The sequence below is a fragment of the Gordionus sp. m RMFG-2023 genome, chromosome 1, assembly GCF_954871325.1.
Source record: "Gordionus sp. m RMFG-2023 chromosome 1, tfGorSpeb1-WG-v2, whole genome shotgun sequence".
In the NCBI taxonomy this organism is placed as follows: Eukaryota; Metazoa; Nematomorpha; class Gordioida; order Chordodea; family Parachordodidae; genus Gordionus; species Gordionus sp. m RMFG-2023.
In genome coordinates, this window is record NC_088775.1 from 74,446,660 (window position 1) to 74,466,746 (window position 20,087).

Sequence of the window (20,087 nt, forward strand, 5' to 3'; positions counted from 1 at the left end):
TCAAAATTATAATATTTTCTCATTATAAAGGATATCATTTGATTTATATAAAGCCCAATAAGAATTTAGATAGCTCACGTGATTGTGAAAACAGTTTTCTAACCATGAACAAGGCTTTTAAATCTAATTATTAATTTAACACTATTGTTTAAGATGAGTAACTTAACTACAAATTAAGAAGTTTCAAAATGAATCAAAAGATATTGTAAACATTTTGCTCTGACCTTAGAATCGACATCTCCAACATCTATACCTCCCCTGGGACAAAACATCAAATAATCGCCGTTTCTATGCGAACATATGCAAACGTACATTTCGTCCTCCTGAACAATAAAACATTCGCCATTAAAATTAAAATTAATATTCTTCTTCTTTTTTCTTTCACTCGTTCTTTCTTTCATTTTCCTTCCTTTTTAAATTCATTCATTATATCCTTAATGTACATACCATACTATATATAATACCTCTTTATGCGGGAAAAATTTTTCTATGATAAAATAGTTGCAATACCCTTTCGAATTACCGATCTGTGTTATAAAAAATATATTAAGTAGCATTTTATATAAAAATCTTTATAAATTGTCAATAATGAATGCTAATTTATAAGTAGAAATGTTAAAATTAGTGAAGGCCAACGCTACACAATCTAAAAGTTCTTCGTAAAAAAGGTCAGCTGCATTTGATGTATAAACTACATCAGCGATCACTATTTTTTAAATTTCTTTAAAGATTGTGGAGCCTGAACCGGTCCTACAAGAACCTTCATTTTTAAGGCGCTAAAAAATAGAAGCCATTCCTTTTTCAAAGTCCCAATATAATAAGATATTTGAAGCGAGCAGCACTACCAGTAAAGTAAACTTAAAAATCATAAAATATGTATTTATTAAATAATCTGATGTATTTTATAAAGAGGGACAGGAGAATTAATCCTCTCTAACAATCCGCATCAGTAAAGTAAACTCAAAAATAAAATCGACCTCTATTATTATTATAATTAGGGATGTACCGATATTTTTATCGGATCGGGCCGATATTTCATCTTTTTAAAAATATTGGTTTTAGACCGATATTATAAAATTTTGAGATCCAATTCGACAAAATGCCGTTTTAGTTTTAAAAAAATTTATTTCGAATTTCATAATAAATTTGTATATTACTTATTATTTAAATAGATTAATGTTACTCAATATAAGTTATTCATCAATAAAAATATTTTATATACTTTTAGATTCATGAATATATACTACAACTGATCATTATATTATATTTAAATGATTTGTGTTATGGTATAGTTAAATTATAAATGTTATACTGTTGAGTAGATGTATTCATTAAAAATAATGATTAGTATGTTTATAGAATACAAGAGATATTTTATCGGATCGGTAATAGGTAGATATCGATTTATTATCGATAATATAGGATCGGCTTCCAGAAAGTGGTATCGGTGCACCCTTAATTAAAATATATTACGAATTCATTGCATTATATGTAATTAAGAAAACATTGTGATTGACATAAATTCCAGTCCTAAATAAAAGCAATTTATTATTTCTTATCCTTTTTTTTTTAAAAAAATCCAATTCCTTCTTTTAAAAAATTTGTGTAATAAAAAAAAATTCTGATTTGAATGATGTAATTATTTGTCAAAAAATATTTTATCGAACATAATTATATTGAAAAATCAATATCCAAGATTGGAATTTGTTCAAAATACATTCGATTTTTTTTATTTATTAATAAACGAGAAAGGCATACATTTGTGACGATTATTTTATTCGGCTGATGACTATATTGATGTTTAGACCATTAGGCATATCGGAGAAGGGCGTTTCCCTCCTTTAATTTTTCTGTTCACCTAAATACCCCTCTTTAAGCGAATAAAAAGTTTCCTTTACACCCTTTCCCTTCAAAACTTTGTATCACTCAAAATAACAATATTTTAAAAAAATTATTAAAAAGTTTAAAAATGACTTATAATTCAAAATTTTTCGGAAATTATTAAAAAAGCTATAAATTTTTAAAAAATATTAACATAACATAGCCAAAGGTCTGCAATAAACCTACCATAAAATTTATATGGGAAAGCCAGTGTTCACCTCTTTAGCAAACTCATATCTACTCGTACTTTGAAAATAAGTTAATCCATTCTAACGTAACTTTAGAGCTATTAATGAAAAAATATTTTAAACTTTATTAGCTTTGAAGAAGGCTGTAATTTTAAGTTTTTATATTTATTTTGTGTAAAATTAGTAAAACTTAATTTTTTCTAGTGAGAATATCGATTTAATTTGTTCAATAAGATGAAGAATTTCCATAATAAATAAATATTTTAATAATTTAAACAAAATATTATTCGCTACTATAATATCATAAAATCTTGATTTTATAAAATGTAAAATAATTATTTTTTCATACTTCTTTTACTATATATATTCGAATGAATTAGCATTATGTTATAGTTAAATTTTGGGAAAATTTGCAAATATACGGTTATATATATATATATCACTCTTAAGGCAGTTTCTTTATTTAGTTAGGGTTGGTTAATATAATTTTTAAATTTGTCGATTCGGAGACATTTAAAACCCGTTTTATAATATTTATTGGCAGACCAAAATCTCGTTGTTTTGTTATTCCCAATGTGTTTAAATCTAGGCCCCATTCAGTCCAAGTCTGTCTTATTAAACGGTCCATTTTGACCAAAAAAATGATTGATATTTTGTATATATTAAATAGGTAAATTAAATATATTAAAATTTAAATAAATAAAATACTTAAAAAAATGAAATGTCTGAATGATAAACCTATATTAATTAAATTATATTTGCATACTTTGCTGCTTTTTATTACCAGTTGAATTCATTAATCAATTATACTATTGTTAGCTTCAAGGTATACTACTGTAACTTCTATCCTTTATATTTGGCAACCTTTTATTTCATTTTCTTAGTATATATCACAACCTCACGAATCAAAATTGTAGACTCAGTTCGATCTTTTTTTCGATGCAGAAATATTTTTGACCTAGCTCTGGAGCCTGCTCCAGATTTTTAAAATTTGGGGCATTCTATAGTCCAACACGAATTTTTAATTTGGTCATCGACAATTTTGGCTGTATTTTGGTAACCATTTCATAAGGAAACCGAAAATATGAGTTGATTAAATCATCCAATATGTGATAATGATCTATTATGCCCCGAAGAAGGCTGATTAACGTTTTTTTTAGACTGAACCAAGATTTTCTAAAAAAAAACGATCTTATATTATTTTATGATTGCAGGCAGCTATGAGATACTATTTATTTTAGAGCTCTGCAAATGTATTTTTGGCCCGAATCCGAAATATTTGTTTATTCAAGTTCTTTTGAAAGTTGAGGTAGCGAAAAATGTGATATATTATTAATATTTTGTTATTATTTTAAAAATAAGAAATGAATTTTAAAAAGTATACAACGAATCACATTCAGCCATAAACTTTATACTTAAATGTGATAATTAACTTTAGGGGAAGAAAAAAAAATATTAATATACACGTTTTTTATGAAATTTGTACAAATATAGATGGTAAATAATTCAATATAAATATCGGATTGGTGAAAAATTTGTGGATTAACACAGCCCTATTCATTTTACTTTGTTTATAAAATAAATTATTTCGACTTAAAAAATGATTGTGTTAGAAACTGATCTAGGCCTACAGAAAATCAAATATTGAGATATTCGCAAAGGAATTTGTGTGGCCCACCCAGGCTAAAAATATTGTGCAAAATATTCGGACTGGCCGAGAATTTTTTTGATTTTTTAAGTCTGGAATAATGCAAATTTGCCATTTTTCATTAAGAAAAAAAAATTACGGATGAAAAAAGTGTATCATATTTTTTGGATAGGTCTATGAATAATGACCAGATAGAATCAAAAAATCTTTTTACATTTCTTAATGAGCTAGCTTGGGTCAATTTCTAATATTCCTATACAATTCATAAAATTTAAATCAAATAATTTCATATTTTTTCAGGCATAAAATTTTCCAAGTTTCTTCTCTTAGAAAAGTGTGTTTTAGTAAACATAAAAAATGATTATATGCAAGTTGAAAAAAAATAAAATGTTTGATTGATAAGTAACTTTAATTATTTTATTTTTTTTTAAAAATTTAATTATAAATATTTGCAAATTCTAAAATTAGCAAATAAATTTAAAAATTTTTAATTATTACTTGTCAATTTTTTTGAATTTCATATTTGTAAATTTTGAATTGAATTGAATAACAAAATTTTTGACAAGCCTAGATGGATGGTCAAAATCTAATATTAGTCCATCCCTCCAAGTTAGTACTATTAATAGCGTAACCCATATTTTATCTTGCATTTGAAGGGCACATATTAATTTCATTGTTAAGAAAAATGCAAGATAGTAATCACTGATCACCATTTTCAATTATCAAGCTCAAGAAATATATCAAAACTAAGTCTTTTCTCAAATTAAGCCAAAAATTTATTAGAGGAATACTCTTAAAACTCAGATAAGTTCAACTTAAACAGTGTTTTATCAACAATATGTACAGATAATTATATTTGTATAATATTTTCTTGAGTTCAACAATTAGTAAAAAAAATAGTTTTTTATATTTTGTAAAATCATAAATCAAATTTATTGTCTAGTTTCTTATATTTTTAAAAAATTTTCTTTTTATATATTTAATTGTAGAAAATAAAGTATGATTAATATAAATACTTGTAGCTCTTTGCTTGTAAGGTCTAAAATCCAATCACACGCATCTTTATAATTTGTATCAAGCTTAATCAATCCTAATTTTCCTCTTCTCTTGATCATTTGATCAGGTTTCACAACTAACCTCTATAAATTTAATTAATTTGCATTTTATTTATAAATATATTGCAAATTTTTTATAGTAAGATTTGTTAATTACAAATTAATAGTATATTAAATATAATTTTGATTTTGTTTTTTACTACATATCTTCAATATGATAAAAATGGTCCATTATAGAATCTTAGACAAATGAATAAATTTTTTATTAATCAGTAGTATAAATGAATTATCATAAGAAAAATAGAATTTATACACTTTACTATGTAACCTAAGACACTCAAATATAGATTGAAGATAAACAAATAATTATACTTCTGTTAATAACCATGGTTGATTTTTGGCCAGAGCATTGAAATCACATTCGGGAGTAGATATTGATGCAATTAAATTATGATCAGGAGTATTATTAGTAAGAACATATTTGTTAAGTAACTCTTTTCCTTTGGCTTCAAATATAACTCTGGAAGACATTTGTAATCAGGAAATCTAAATATTCTTATAATTATTATGAAAATATAACTATTTTATCATATAAATATATTTTTTTTAAACTATTTCTTAATTGACATTTTATCTAATATTAAATAATATAAAGAATAAGATTTATAACTTAAACTCAATATCAGTCTAACTAATAATTTGATTAAAATTTCTTTATATACTTTCTTTTACAAAGGATAATAATAAATATTAATTAATTTTAACATCTTTTGCTTTACTTTATATAGAATGGTAATGAAAATGATAGTAAATAATATTTGCTAAACGCAAGCAAAATTCAATTCGCTTTTAAAAATTTAAATAGCGTGATTTATCACCAAACAAACAACTTTTTAGAAAATAATCTAAAATAAAATTTTCCTGAAATAAATAAATTTAAATTGTATAAAATATTTTTGTATTTTAGCATATATACTTATTTATCATTTTTTTAAAAAAATGCCATATGTTGAAATATGATTAATTCAAAATAAATATTCTGAAATTTTCATTAATAACATTAAATACAATCTCTTATATTTTATTATTTATTCATATTCATTAAATTACAGAGGATTAAAAAATATATATTAAAATGGATATATTAAAAATTAAATATAAAAAAAATAAATATATAATATATATAATCTATGAAGACATTAAAAAGGACTATAAAAAATATATATATTTTAAAAAAAAGGGGGGGGTATATATCATCCAAGAGAAGAGTGAATACTTAAAAAATTAGACCGGCAAATTTCCAGGGAAATCTACTGGCGAAGGTAAAATTTTTTATTGGGGTCCCCTGAGATCTGTCTCATTTTTTTTTCCTATGATTTTAATGAAATTGGCATACATCTATTTTTATTATTATATTGAAGCATTATAGAAAATAAAATCACATTATGTGCAAAAAAAAATAAATTATATAAAATATTTGTATAAAAATCTATTTAAAAAATTTTTTTGTATTTTATACTTCTATTTTATCAAGCTTCTAGTTTACTATTAGGATAATAATTGATTTTTTTTTATTAGTATAACCCTATATAATTATTGTAAGTAATTAAAATTTCTCTTTACTTCTTTGTAGAGGTCAAGTTAGGGATGTAATTGAGATTTATCAGAGGAAAGGTAGGTGGGGGAAGGGAGGGGAGGGGAAAGTTTTAATTGTCTTCAACTATGCTGAATTGGCTTATTGATTAAAAGCCCTACTAAAATATATGTTAATATTTTGTCATTTGTTAGTATCTTTAACCAGTATAGTTCCGAGTATAAAGAAATAAAAATATTACCAACAAAATTTGGCAAACCTAATGATGAAAAATTGATCGAAAATACTTATTCTGCAAGTTTTATCAATATTTAATACTTATTTAGTATATAATTTTAATAATAGTAAAAATGAAAAATTATTAGGCGGATGTAACAATTTTTAATTTGCCAGATAAATTTTATTTCACTTAAAATCCAAGATTTACATAATGATTATTTTCATATCTAGCATTTTAGTGACTAACTTATTAATACTTCTTCTCTTATACAACCAAACTATATTTTTAAAACTTGACATATGTGTAGCAATAATTAGTTGCTAAGATTGGCATTATGCCAGAAAATAATAATAGAAGTACTGAATATCTGTTCGATTGCGACCACCTTTATTGCCTAATTGTAAGTTATTAGTTTATCAATCTGGTTGCCCGTAACAGAAATCGAATTGTAACCAAAATAAAGCTAAACAAAACATGTATATAAATTGATTTTTTCAACAAATTTTACAGATATATTATTTCATCCTCTTAAGCTATTATTGGTCTATTATTTTTAATTATAGTAGAAGAAGTACTAGTGGGATAAAATTAAGTAAATTATCTTTGTGTTCATCATAATTTTAAAATGAATATAGGAAACAGTATTTGGTTTCTTTTTTTAAAAAGAGATATTAGGAAAAATAGGATGTAAAAGTAATTAGTTCTAAGATAAATTCCCAAGATATCATTAACATGTTTTTATGGTGAAGATATGTATGATGACAAATTTCAAAATTCTTGAAATAAATATGTACCTTGAAACATCTTAACAATTTAGAAACGTTAAAACCATTTATATATTATAATATACTACTGCCATCCTCGACATTTATTGAAACAGCAAAGGTAATCTTGCAGATAAACGATACAAGAAGTTTGATAAACTTAAATTTTAAATGAAAATTTTCATTTTAATTACTTAAATTAAGTTGCAAAACTGTTTATAAAATTCTAAACAATATTTAACATAAAATTTATGCCATACTTCATAGTAAGCACAGCACCCTTTTTACTGTAAAAAACAGCAGAGCTAAACTGGAACTCTCTCATTCCCATCGGGCAAAAAATTGGTGGCGAGAACTTCTACCCATTTTTGTTGCAGGCTACAGTTATCTGAATGCGCAAGAGGCAAAGCCGATTTCATGAAACCCTATGGGAAATATGATAACAGAAAAAATCTGTGTCCAATAAAATAAAATAAAATTAGTTTTAGTTAGGGTGGTGGGAAGAGGGGGGGGGTGGATTTGACTAGGTCATTTTTAGTTTCATTAGCATTGAGGTAGAAAGGAGAACAATAAAAATTGATTAAATTATAGTACCAATATGAAAACGATCACTAATCAATTTATTAACTAAAACTTATATTCATATTTTTAAGATTCAATATACCCATAAAATTAAAAACAAATTAGATGGAAAAGACAAAACAAAATTTATTTTGTTGTCATTATTTTAAAAGCTCAGTTTTTATGATTTTTTTTCGAGTATACTCTATTTGTTCAATATATTTGAAAGTTTTGAAGGTTCAGTAAATTTTCTAGTTTCGGTTATACAAAGTTTTTATATAATTATATATACTTATTTATAATTTGTTTTTGGCATATTATATAATAATTTTCTAAATATGTAATATCATTCAAATTATACTTATACTATAAAACAAATTACTAAATAACTATAGTAACTAGTTACAATGGTTTTAACACCAACACTAATATTTCAAGGGTAGTAGTGTTCTACTAATTGGGTCGGGCACTGGTAAAAATTATTTTTTCGAGGTAAATTATAGGATGGGGTGGGGGTATGTTGGTTTGTTATCTGTAAAAAAAACACACTGACCGGCTAAATTCACTGCATACACAATGGCTATTATAGGATCCACTTTATTTCCCGATTGTTCTCTTTTGTGAAAAATTTCGATTATTCCTTTATTTTCCTAAATTATAAAAATAGAACATTGTCTTAAAATATTTAACGACACTATTCACATTTTCGGGATCATTTATATGATCTAAATCAATTTTTTCAACACCCTACAGCAGCGTCTACATGACAGGATTTTCACTGGATGCAAACCCCCTTCAAAAACCTTTACCTTTCCCCACCCCCTAAAAAATTACGCCATCTTTGGCGGCGATATTTCCCCATTATTATTCTTACCTTTTTAATTATAATGATATTCTTTCAGAGAATTTATAAAGGATAACTTAAATTAATCTATCTCTACTACCAACTATCGATATTTTGTGAATAGCAGAAAGTTTTATTCGGAAAACAATGTGTATCATTGTCTGCAATATATAGATTTGGTCGATGAATTGTATTAGAGTTCTATAATTAAATTATTAATTTTTACGGCAATAAATTTTGTCCTATTTCAACTCAAAATTCAATAGATAACACCCCCAAAAATTTATCCTACCCCCATTAAAGCCGCCTACCCTCTACCCCCCTCAAAAAAATAGGATGCAAACTGTTCCCTACCCCTCCCGCTCATGTAGACGCTGCCCTACAGTCTTTTCCCTTTATTAGATTAGAATATTTGTTCTATTCATTTAATTATATTGCAAATACTTCTTAATATAACGAGCAATAGGGTTTATTTAAAAATATATTTTTCCCCTATTACCTTTCAAATGGTTTAAAGAATTATGAATATTATGAACTTTTATTTTACTTCATCATATATGTATATTTCTATGCTAATTTGAAAATTTGGATGATGAATGCTTAATATAATATTTAATTATATTAATTATTATATATTTTTTTATGAAACCTAAAAATTTATAAGTATATAAAGTATATATATACATGTCATATTGGGATATGAAAATCATGGGGGTAAGTTAATCTCTCAGTTTTAAATCATTTACTGAGAAAGATTTTTAAATTCCAAAAATCTAATTCGACAGGAAAGTATTTCAGCATATATAGGGTACTCACACTGTAAATTTCAGACAATTTTACCATGAACCTTTGAAAGTCGTATTTTATATTGATTTTTATATGAATTTTTTATATAAATAAATAAATAAGAAACCTTTATGGGAAAATGGTCTAAAATCAATAGGGTAGGTATTCTACACATGGTGGAATATATTTTCGGTTAAATCGAATTTTAAAAGTACTCTTGGTAAGTGATTTAAAATCGAGGGATTCTAAATCCCCATGGATTCCATATCTACGACATATATATATTATAATAGAATAAAAAAATTGCTTGAAATTTAAATATATAATTTTATTTAAAAAAAACGTCATAAAATATAATATCAAAAAATCATATTTTATTTAAAAATAATTTAGTTTTTCATATTTTTTAATGATTATCAAATATATTTCGTAGCCATAATAGTCTACCCTATACTTGCTCTCAAATATCTTTCATAGCCATGTGAATATACCCTATACTAGTACGCCTTAAAAAATTCTGTATAAACTTGCAAAAAATTCTGAATTTCTTTTAAAACAAAGTTAACATTTTTAACACATTATAGTATTTTAAAAAATGATTCCAAAAGATTTATACGAAAATGGTATATATAACAATTAATGGCATTATTAAAGAAATAATAATTTCCTGTTAAAAAAACCACGAATGGCACAAAGGTTATATTTCTCAATATCATAATAATAAACTAAAAGATAAGCATTTAATATATTTTATATAGCTTTCTCTATGGGTAACATATCGTCGCACGAGAATTAGGTAATCCTATATTCATTTTTTGTCAAAAATGACTTTTTTACATAAATCATAATTATGCCATTCTATTTACATTAAAAAAAACTATAATTAAATCTTATACTAGGCTAACCATCATTTTGAAAACAATTAAAACTTAATTTTTAAAATTCTCTCCTGTAGAATTATAAAAAGTGGAGATAGAATATTCTAATTTTCAGGCGACGAAATGTATTTTCTTTTTAACCTATTTGGTCATAGATCAGACCCGACCCAATGGGTCTCATGAGCCGACCCAACGGCTCGGTGCAGGGTCGGCTTGCTGGGTTAGTTTACTGGGTTGGCTTGCTGGGTCGGTTTGCTGGGTTGATTTGCTGGGTTGGTTTGCTGGGTTGGCTTGCTGGGTTGGTTTGCTGGGATGGCCTGCTGGGTCGACTTGCTGGGTCGATTTTTTGGGTCGACCTGCTGAGTTGGCTTGCTGGGTCGACCTGCTAGGTTGGCTTACTGGGTCGACAAAATATATAGAAATTAAACAAGTTTGTTTTAACTCAGGTTCAATGTATTTGATATTAGAAAGATGTTCAAAAATCTTAAGTTCTGGTAATAAATTGGCACTGCTATTATATTTTATTCCACGAGGAAAAAATATATTGTGAAAATTTTTTAAAAACATATCTTAAGCCTAGTTAAAAGTTTTAGATACTTGAAAGAGGGTATGACTAAATACTGTCTTGCTAAACTGTCTTGCTAAACTGTCTTGCTAAAAAGCAATTAATCATAATTAATCATAATTTGATGATATAATATCTTTTAAAAAAAATTTTTCTAAAACATTTTATTTATTTTACATAAATCAATTTTTAATTAATTAAAAAATTGATAATAAATATCAAATAATTTAAAATTCTATTTTTAATTAATTTTATTGGAAAAAAAATATATTTACTAGCTTATTACAACTTATATTTTATTTTTCAATTACAAAATTTAACAAATTTATATCCATAAGAGGGCGTTAAATACATAAATATGAAAATATATTCTTAGGTAACCAGAATAAATATTGGATAGCGCTTTTTTTGTATTTGGGTGTAAATACATGTGAAAAACCTAAAAAAAATTTTAAAAATAGAGGTTTCTTTGAGAATTAATTAATGAGTAGGTTTAGAAGCGAAAAATAGTAGAAAGTTTGTAAGGAACATATTGCTGGCGTTATTGATCAAAATCTCTTCATTTTTGGTTTATACTTGTATATTTAGGTGTTAAACATTATCCTAAAAAATATTTTGAAAATATTATGATTTGACCGAATGCCGGGCTTAAAACCGACCAATTACTAATATTCGATCGACCAAATTTGGTGTTAATATTATTTGGAAAATGTTCATTTTTTGGTTTATTTATCTATAAATACGTGCAAATCATTATCCCCAAAAATATTTTAAAAATATCGTGATTTGACAGAAAACCGATTTGAAACCGGCCCAATGACTAAATACTGTCTTGCTGGCGTTATACATGGAAAATTCTTTATTTTTGGTTTATACGTGAACAATAACGTGTTAAGCATTATCCTAATTAATTTTTTGAAAATATTATAATTTAACCGAATGGCGAGCTCAAAACCGACCACTTACTAAATATTTCGATCTTACCAAATTTGGTAGTAATATTATTTGGAAAATGTTAATTTTTGGCTAATATATCTATAAATACGTGCAAATCATTATCCCAAAAAATATTTTAAAAATATCGTGATTTGACCGATAACCGATTTGAAACCGAAATACTGTCTTGCTGGCGTTATACATAGAAAATCTCTTCATTTTTGGTTTATAGGTGTATATTTAGGTGTTAAACATTATCCTAAAAAATATTTTGAAAATATTATGATTTGACCGAATGGCGAGCTCAAAACCGACCACTTACTAAATATTCGATCTACCAAATTTGGTAGTAATATTATTTGGAAAATAATCATTTTTGGTTTATTTATCTATAAATACGTGCAAATCATTATCCCAAAAAATATTTTAAAAATATCGTGATTTGACCGATAACCGATTTGAAACCGAAATACTGTCTTGCTGGCGTTATACATAGAAAATCTCTTCATTTTTGGTTTATAGGTGTATATTTAGGTGTTAAACATTATCCTAAAAAATATTTTGAAAATATTATGATTTGACCGAATGGCGAGCTCAAAACCGACCACTTACTAAATATTCGATCTACCAAATTTGGTAGTAATATTATTTGGAAAATGTTCATTTTTGGTTAATATATCTATAAATACGTGCAAATCATTATCCCAAAAAATATTTTAAAAATATCGTGATTTGACCGATAACCGATTTGAAACCGAAATACTGTCTTGCTGGCGTTATACATAGAAAATCTCTTCATTTTTGGTTTTAGGTGTATATTTAGGTGTTAAACATTATCCTAAAAAATATTTTGAAAATATTATGATTTGACCGAATGGCGAGCTCAAAACCGACCACTTACTAAATATTCGATCTACCAAATTTGGTAGTAATATTATTTGGAAAATGTTCATTTTTGGTTAATATATCTATAAATACGTGCAAATCATTATCCCAAAAAATATTTTAAAAATATCGTGATTTGACAGAAAACCGATTTGAAACCGGCCCAATGACTAAATACTGTCTTGCTGGCGTTATACATGGAAAATTCTTTATTTTTGGTTTATACGTGAACAATAACGTGTTAAGCATTATCCTAATTAATATTTTGAAAATATTATGATTTGACCGAATGGCAAGCTTAAAACCGACCAATTACTACATATTTGATCTACCAAATTTGGTAGTAATATTATTTGGAAAATTCATTTTTGGTTAATTTAAAACCGAAATACTGCGTTGCTGGCGCTCTCCATGTAGAATTCTTCATTTTTGGTTTATAAGTTAACAATAAGGTTAAGTAAGCATTATCCTAAATTATTTTTGAAAATATTAAGATATGACCGAATACCCAGCTCAGATAATCTTTATTACAATAAATTTTTAATCTCCAAAAAAAATAATTTCTATAAAAAATCATCCCTCCCCTCACCTCCATCGAAAATTCTCGGGTTCCTGTTATTTTTTTATTTCATAAAAATTAAAAATTTATACAAAATTATAATTTTTTCAAAAAAATAATTTTTTAAAAAATAATTTGGCATATTCCTAAAAAAAATAAAAATCAATGTGCATAAAAAAATAATAAACAAATAAATAAATAATTTTAAATATTTTCCGTTAAAATTTATTATTATTATATAATTATAAATATTCTTTTTGTGATAAAATGCCTGATTTCCTGCCCTATATGAATCGGTAAGTTCTATAAAATTATAAATATTAATTTTTTTTTATATTAGATTAATTGAGAAGCCATCTCCTGAGGTGGCTCTCGAAATTCTTAAAGAGATAAAAAGTGAAGATATTGTGCCTATGATGTATCATTCTTCAAATGGATTAGTCGGGTATGTTGATGTAATTACTAAGCATATATTAGAGAGAATTCAACCAACAATATTGTTGAAGTAAATATAAATATATATATATATATTACAACTTTTATCCTTGGCCCCGGGTATATGTAGCAGGCCATGTTTTAATTTTTTAAAATATAAAAAAGACAATGGCCGTACCGAAAAATTTTGTAAAATAAAAATTCTACCCGGGTTGGTATTTTTTTTAAAAAAATTCGACCAGGCCGTTTAAAAGGAAAATCTGCTTTTATATGAATATTGATTAGATAATATGAACTATATTAAACTTTTATTTGAATCATTTTTTAATTGTTTAAAAAATAATGAATATTTTTTTAAAAACAAACTATATTATTAAGATTTTCACCAAGGAAAACGATTGGGGATGGAAATTGCCTATATCGTGCTGTGTCATTAGCAATTTTCGGTGAAGAAACGTACCACATTTATATTCGTATTATAGCCGCAATCGAGGTCATACTCAATAGAGACTTTTATGATTTAGAAAATGTTAATTATATTGTACCAGTTTCCATGAGAGAACGTATTTTATTTTATTCTTATAATCATACTTTAAATAACATACTTAAAATAGGGGATTGGTCAGGCATGATTATTATTTTTGTTTTAAGTGGGGCTTTAAATACGCCTATTAAATCTTTTTGTCCCCCTTTATCATTTAATTTATTAAGCCCAAGTCCTTATACCCTTGATATATATGGTCGGGATGTTAGCAGATGTTCTGATATAAAAATTAACATAATGTGGACATCTTGTAGTATACCCAATGATATTTTAAATATTTCTATAAATCATTTTATTTATTTACAAAAGCTTAATTTCAACCCACATGATAAAATAGTTAATATTGACAGTTCATTTGATACTATATCTATTAATGAATCCCATGATTTTATAACTAATACTGATAATGTTAAAAAATCGAATTTAAATTATATAAACTCTTCCCCAATTAATGATATCAGCGGTAATTATGATAAAAAATCTATTAATGAATCGCCTAAATTTATAATAAAATCAAATTTAAATAATATAAAATTTTTCCCAATTAATGATAATTATGTTAAAAAATCTATTAACGAATCGCCTAAATTTATACCTATAAAATCAAATTTAAATTATATATTCTCTTCCCCAATAAATGATATAAGCAGTAATTATGATAATAAATCTTTTAAGGAATCGCATGAATTTACACCTATAAAATCAAATTTGAATAATATAAAATTTTCCCCAATTAATGATAATAAATATACTAATAATCAAAAATTCACTAATTTTTCAATAAAAAACATTTTATCATCAAACTCTTCACAAAATAAAAATTTTTTACCATGCGATAGTAGTGATATCATCTTAAAAAATTCATTTATCGAGACTACACAGGTAATACAGTTTTTACTAGATCCTAAAAATATTTTAAATTCTATACCAATAGGTATCAAAAATAATAAATATTATATAATTAATAATACTAATAATATAAAAAATATTGGATATCGCAATGCATATGTTGATGATTGTGGTGCTTGGAGTAGTGTCAAATCCAGTTTAAGTCAAATCATAATATTTTCAAAATATTTTTTAGGATAATGTTTAACACCTAAATATACACCTATAAACCAAAAATGAAGAGATTTTCTATGTATAACGCCAGCAAGACAGTATTTCGGTTTCAAATCGGTTATCGGTCAAATCACGATATTTTTAAAATATTTTTTGGGATAATGATTTGCACGTATTTATAGATATATTAGCCAAAAATGAACATTTTCCAAATAATATTACTACCAAATTTGGTAGATCGAATATTTAGTAAGTGGTCGGTTTTGAGCTCGCCATTCGGTCAAATCATAATATTTTCAAAATATTTTTTAGGATAATGTTTAACACCTAAATATACACCTATAAACCAAAAATGAAGAGATTTTCTATGTATAACGCCAGCAAGACAGTATTTCGGTTTCAAATCGGTTATCGGTCAAATCACGATATTTTTAAAATATTTTTTGGGATAATGATTTGCACGTATTTATAGATAAATAAACCAAAAATGATTATTTTCCAAATAATATTACTACCAAATTTGGTAGATCGAATATTTAGTAAGTGGTCGGTTTTGAGCTCGCCATTCGGTCAAATCATAATATTTTCAAAATATTTTTTAGGATAATGTTTAACACCTAAATATACACCTATAAACCAAAAATGAAGAGATTTTCTATGTATAACGCCAGCAAGACAGTATTTCGGTTTCAAATCGGTTATCGGTCAAATCACGATATTTTTAAAATATTTTTTGGGATAATGATTTGCACGTATTTATAGATATATTAACCAAAAATGAACATTTTCCAAATAATATTACTACCAAATTTGGTAGATCGAATATTTAGTAAGTGGTCGGTTTTGAGCTCGCCATTCGGTCAAATCATAATATTTTCAAAATATTTTTTAGGATAATGTTTAACACCTAAATATACACCTATAAACCAAAAATGAAGAGATTTTCTATGTATAACGCCAGCAAGACAGTATTTCGGTTTCAAATCGGTTATCGGTCAAATCACGATATTTTTAAAATATTTTTTGGGATAATGATTTGCACGTATTTATAGATATATTAACCAAAAATGAACATTTTCCAAATAATATTACTACCAAATTTGGTAGATCGAATATTTAGTAAGTGGTCGGTTTTGAGCTCGCCATTCGGTCAAATCATAATATTTTCAAAATATTTTTAGGATAATGTTTAACACCTAAATATACACCTATAAACCAAAAATGAAGAGATTTTCTATGTATAACGCCAGCAAGACAGTATTTCGGTTTCAAATCGGTTATCGGTCAAATCACGATATTTTTAAAATATTTTTGGGATAATGATTTGCACGTATTTATAGATATATTAACCAAAAATGAACATTTTCCAAATAATATTACTACCAAATTTGGTAGATCGAATATTTAGTAAGTGGTCGGTTTTGAGCTCGCCATTCGGTCAAATCATAATATTTTCAAAATATTTTTTAGGATAATGTTTAACACCTAAATATACACCTATAAACCAAAAATGAAGAGATTTTCTATGTATAACGCCAGCAAGACAGTATTTCGGTTTCAAATCGGTTATCGGTCAAATCACGATATTTTTAAAATATTTTTTGGGATAATGATTTGCACGTATTTATAGATATATTAGCCAAAAATGAACATTTTCCAAATAATATTACTACCAAATTTGGTAGATCGAATATTTAGTAAGTGGTCGGTTTTGAGCTCGCCATTCGGTCAAATCATAATATTTTCAAAATATTTTTTAGGATAATGTTTAACACCTAAATATACACCTATAAACCAAATATGAAGAGATTTTCTATGTATAACGCCAGCAAGACAGTATTTCGGTTTCAAATCGGTTATCGGTCAAATCACGATATTTTTAAAATATTTTTTGGGATAATGATTTGCACGTATTTATAGATATATTAACCAAAAATGAACATTTTCCAAATAATATTACTACCAAATTTGGTAGATCGAATATTTAGTAAGTGGTCGGTTTTGAGCTCGCCATTCGGTTAAATTATAATATTTTCAAAAAATTAATTAGGATAATGCTTAACACGTTATTGTTCACGTATAAACCAAAAATAAAGAATTTTCCATGTATAACGCCAGCAAGACAGTATTTAGTCATTGGGCCGGTTTCAAATCGGTTTTCTGTCAAATCACGATATTTTTAAAATATTTTTGGGGATAATGATTTGCACGTATTTATAGATAAATAAACCAAAAAATGAACATTTTCCAAATAATATTAACACCAAATTTGGTCGATCGAATATTAGTAATTGGTCGGTTTTAAGCCCGGCATTCGGTCAAATCATAATATTTTCAAAATATTTTTTAGGATAATGTTTAACACCTAAATATACAAGTATAAACCAAAAATGAAGAGATTTTGATCAATAACACCAGCAATATGTTCCTTACAAACTTTCTACTATTTTTCGCTTCTAAACCTACTCATTAATTAATTCTCAAAGAAACCTCTATTTTTAAAAAATTTTTTTAGGTTTTTCACATGTATTTACACCCAAATACAAAAAAAGCGCTATCCAATATTTATTCTGGTTACCTAAGAATATATTTTCATATTTATGTATTTAACGCCCTCTTATGGATATAAATTTGTTAAATTTTGTAATTGAAAAATAAAATATAAGTTGTAATAAGCTAGTAAATATATTTTTTTTCCAATAAAATTAATTAAAAATAGAATTTTAAATTATTTGATATTTATTATCAATTTTTTAATTAATTAAAAATTGATTTATGTAAAATAAATAAAATGTTTTAGAAAAATTTTTTTTAAAAGATATTATATCATCAAATTATGATTAATTGCTTTTTAGCAAGACAGTTTAGCAAGACAGTATTTAGTCATACCGCTTGAAAGATGTTCTTAAACCTTTTGGTCTTGTAATAAATTGGCACTGCTATTATATTTTACTCACGTGGAAAAAAATTTAAGAATTTTCTTTAAGACTTTGTTTTAAGCCTTGTTAAGTGTTTATGATATTAGGAGGATGTTCTAAAACTTTGGGTCTAGCAATTAATTGGCACTGCTATTATATTTTGCTCCACATGGAAAAAATAAATTGTGAAAATTTTTTAAAAATTTAATTTAAGCCTAGTTAAAAGTTTTTGATAATAGAAAGATGTTCTTAAACCTTTGGGTCCTGTAATAAATTGTAACTGCTATTATATTCAACTCCATGAGGAAAAAATAATAAGGGTCTAATAATTAATTGGCACTGCCATTATATTTTACTCCACGAGGAAACATTAAATGAGAAATATTTTTTAAAATTTACCTTAGGTTAATGTTTATTTAAAAGGTTTGATACTCGAAAGATGTTCTTAAACCTTTGGGTCTTCTAATAAATTAGCACTGCTATTATATTTTATTCCTCAAGGAAAATTAAATTGTTAATCTTTTTTCAGACGTTGTTATAAACCTAGTTAAATGTTTGTGATATTAGAAATAATGTTCTAAAATCTTTGGATCTAACAATTAATTGGCAGTGTCATTATATTTTTCTCCACAAAGAAAAAATAATTTGTAAATTTTTTTTAAAATTTATCTTAAGTCTAGCAGGCCGACCCAGCAAGTCGACCCAGAAAATCGACCCAGCTGGCCGACTCACAAATTGACCCAGTGCCGAAAGTCGACCCAGTAAGCCAATCCGGGTCGACTTAACAGGCCCAATGGGTCGGGCTGGGTCGTGGTCAATTTTTCGATCCTGGCTCAGGGTTGGGCCAATTTTTACGACATCGACTCGGACTCTTGGTCGAAAAAAACCAATTATTTAATAACACTAGTATACACTCCTCCTATTCTCAAATACTTGGGGACAAAACTCAGGACATGAATGGTTTGAAGCTCTTCTTAATGCTAACCTTAGTCTTTTGATATCACATGAGGAGCTGAGGGTAGTATTGCTAAAAACCTATTTTGGGTCCATTTAAAAAACGGCCCGATTATGATTTTTGCCAAAATAATATTATGCAAACCTTAAGATTTGTCAAATAGATGTCTAACTCTAGCGAGGGTTAGGATGGGGTATGGATTAGGCTTCATAAATGTAAAGGGTGTGGGATAGAATCCGATTATATGTTCAAATATGGTCAGCCTTGTTTATATTTTAAAGGACGATTTAGTGGCCACAGAACTACTAACTTTATAATCTTTAATAAATTAGGTTTGGTTGACAACTTGTTTAATGGAACCCGTTTCCAGTTCCGCGCCTGATTGAAAAAAATCATATGGCCTTATAGAAATATTCCTTGGTTTAGATGAAACACCTTATTTGGAATTTCACTTGTGTCTCTCAGTTGACCTGATTATCTCATTCGAAAAATGAAGAAGGCTATTAAGATTATAGGTAAAATAATACAAATGAATGGGAATCGTGTATAGAGATGCTAAATGGGCGGGTAGGTGGGCGAGCAAAAAAATTTTAAGAACGGGCGGGCTAGTTAAAAAAAAATTTAAACTATTGGCGGGGGGGGGGGGGTGGGATTAAGAAATTTAAGCAATGGGCGGGTGTGCTAAAAAAATTAAAAATCATTTAAGTAAATATTAATCAAAAATGGTTCTTATGAACTTTTTGAATATTAAATATTAAAATGTACCTTTTTGGTATCATAAATTCTTTTTCGTATATTTAAAAATACTT

General features: G+C 26.2%; 1 protein-coding gene across 2 annotated transcripts in view; it reads right to left on the minus strand.

The window, feature by feature from the left end:
• The window catches only part of LOC135931611 (ATP-citrate synthase-like), a 36,079-nt gene extending 30,448 nt beyond the window's left edge, over positions 1-5,631 (minus strand). The window contains exons 1-5 of one of the 2 annotated variants that reach the window (XM_065468856.1): positions 5,552-5,631; positions 5,145-5,327; positions 4,734-4,856; positions 465-527; positions 225-323 (exon numbers count right to left, since the gene is read on the minus strand). In XM_065468856.1, the coding sequence (XP_065324928.1) occupies positions 225-323; positions 465-527; positions 4,734-4,856; positions 5,145-5,303 (444 nt within the window). In that variant the 5' untranslated portion in view covers positions 5,304-5,327; positions 5,552-5,631. The remainder of the gene's footprint in view (positions 1-224; positions 324-464; positions 528-4,733; positions 4,857-5,144; positions 5,328-5,551) is intronic. The other variant, XM_065468849.1, reaches the window with a different exon arrangement.
• Positions 5,632-20,087: the final 14,456 nt, after the last annotated feature.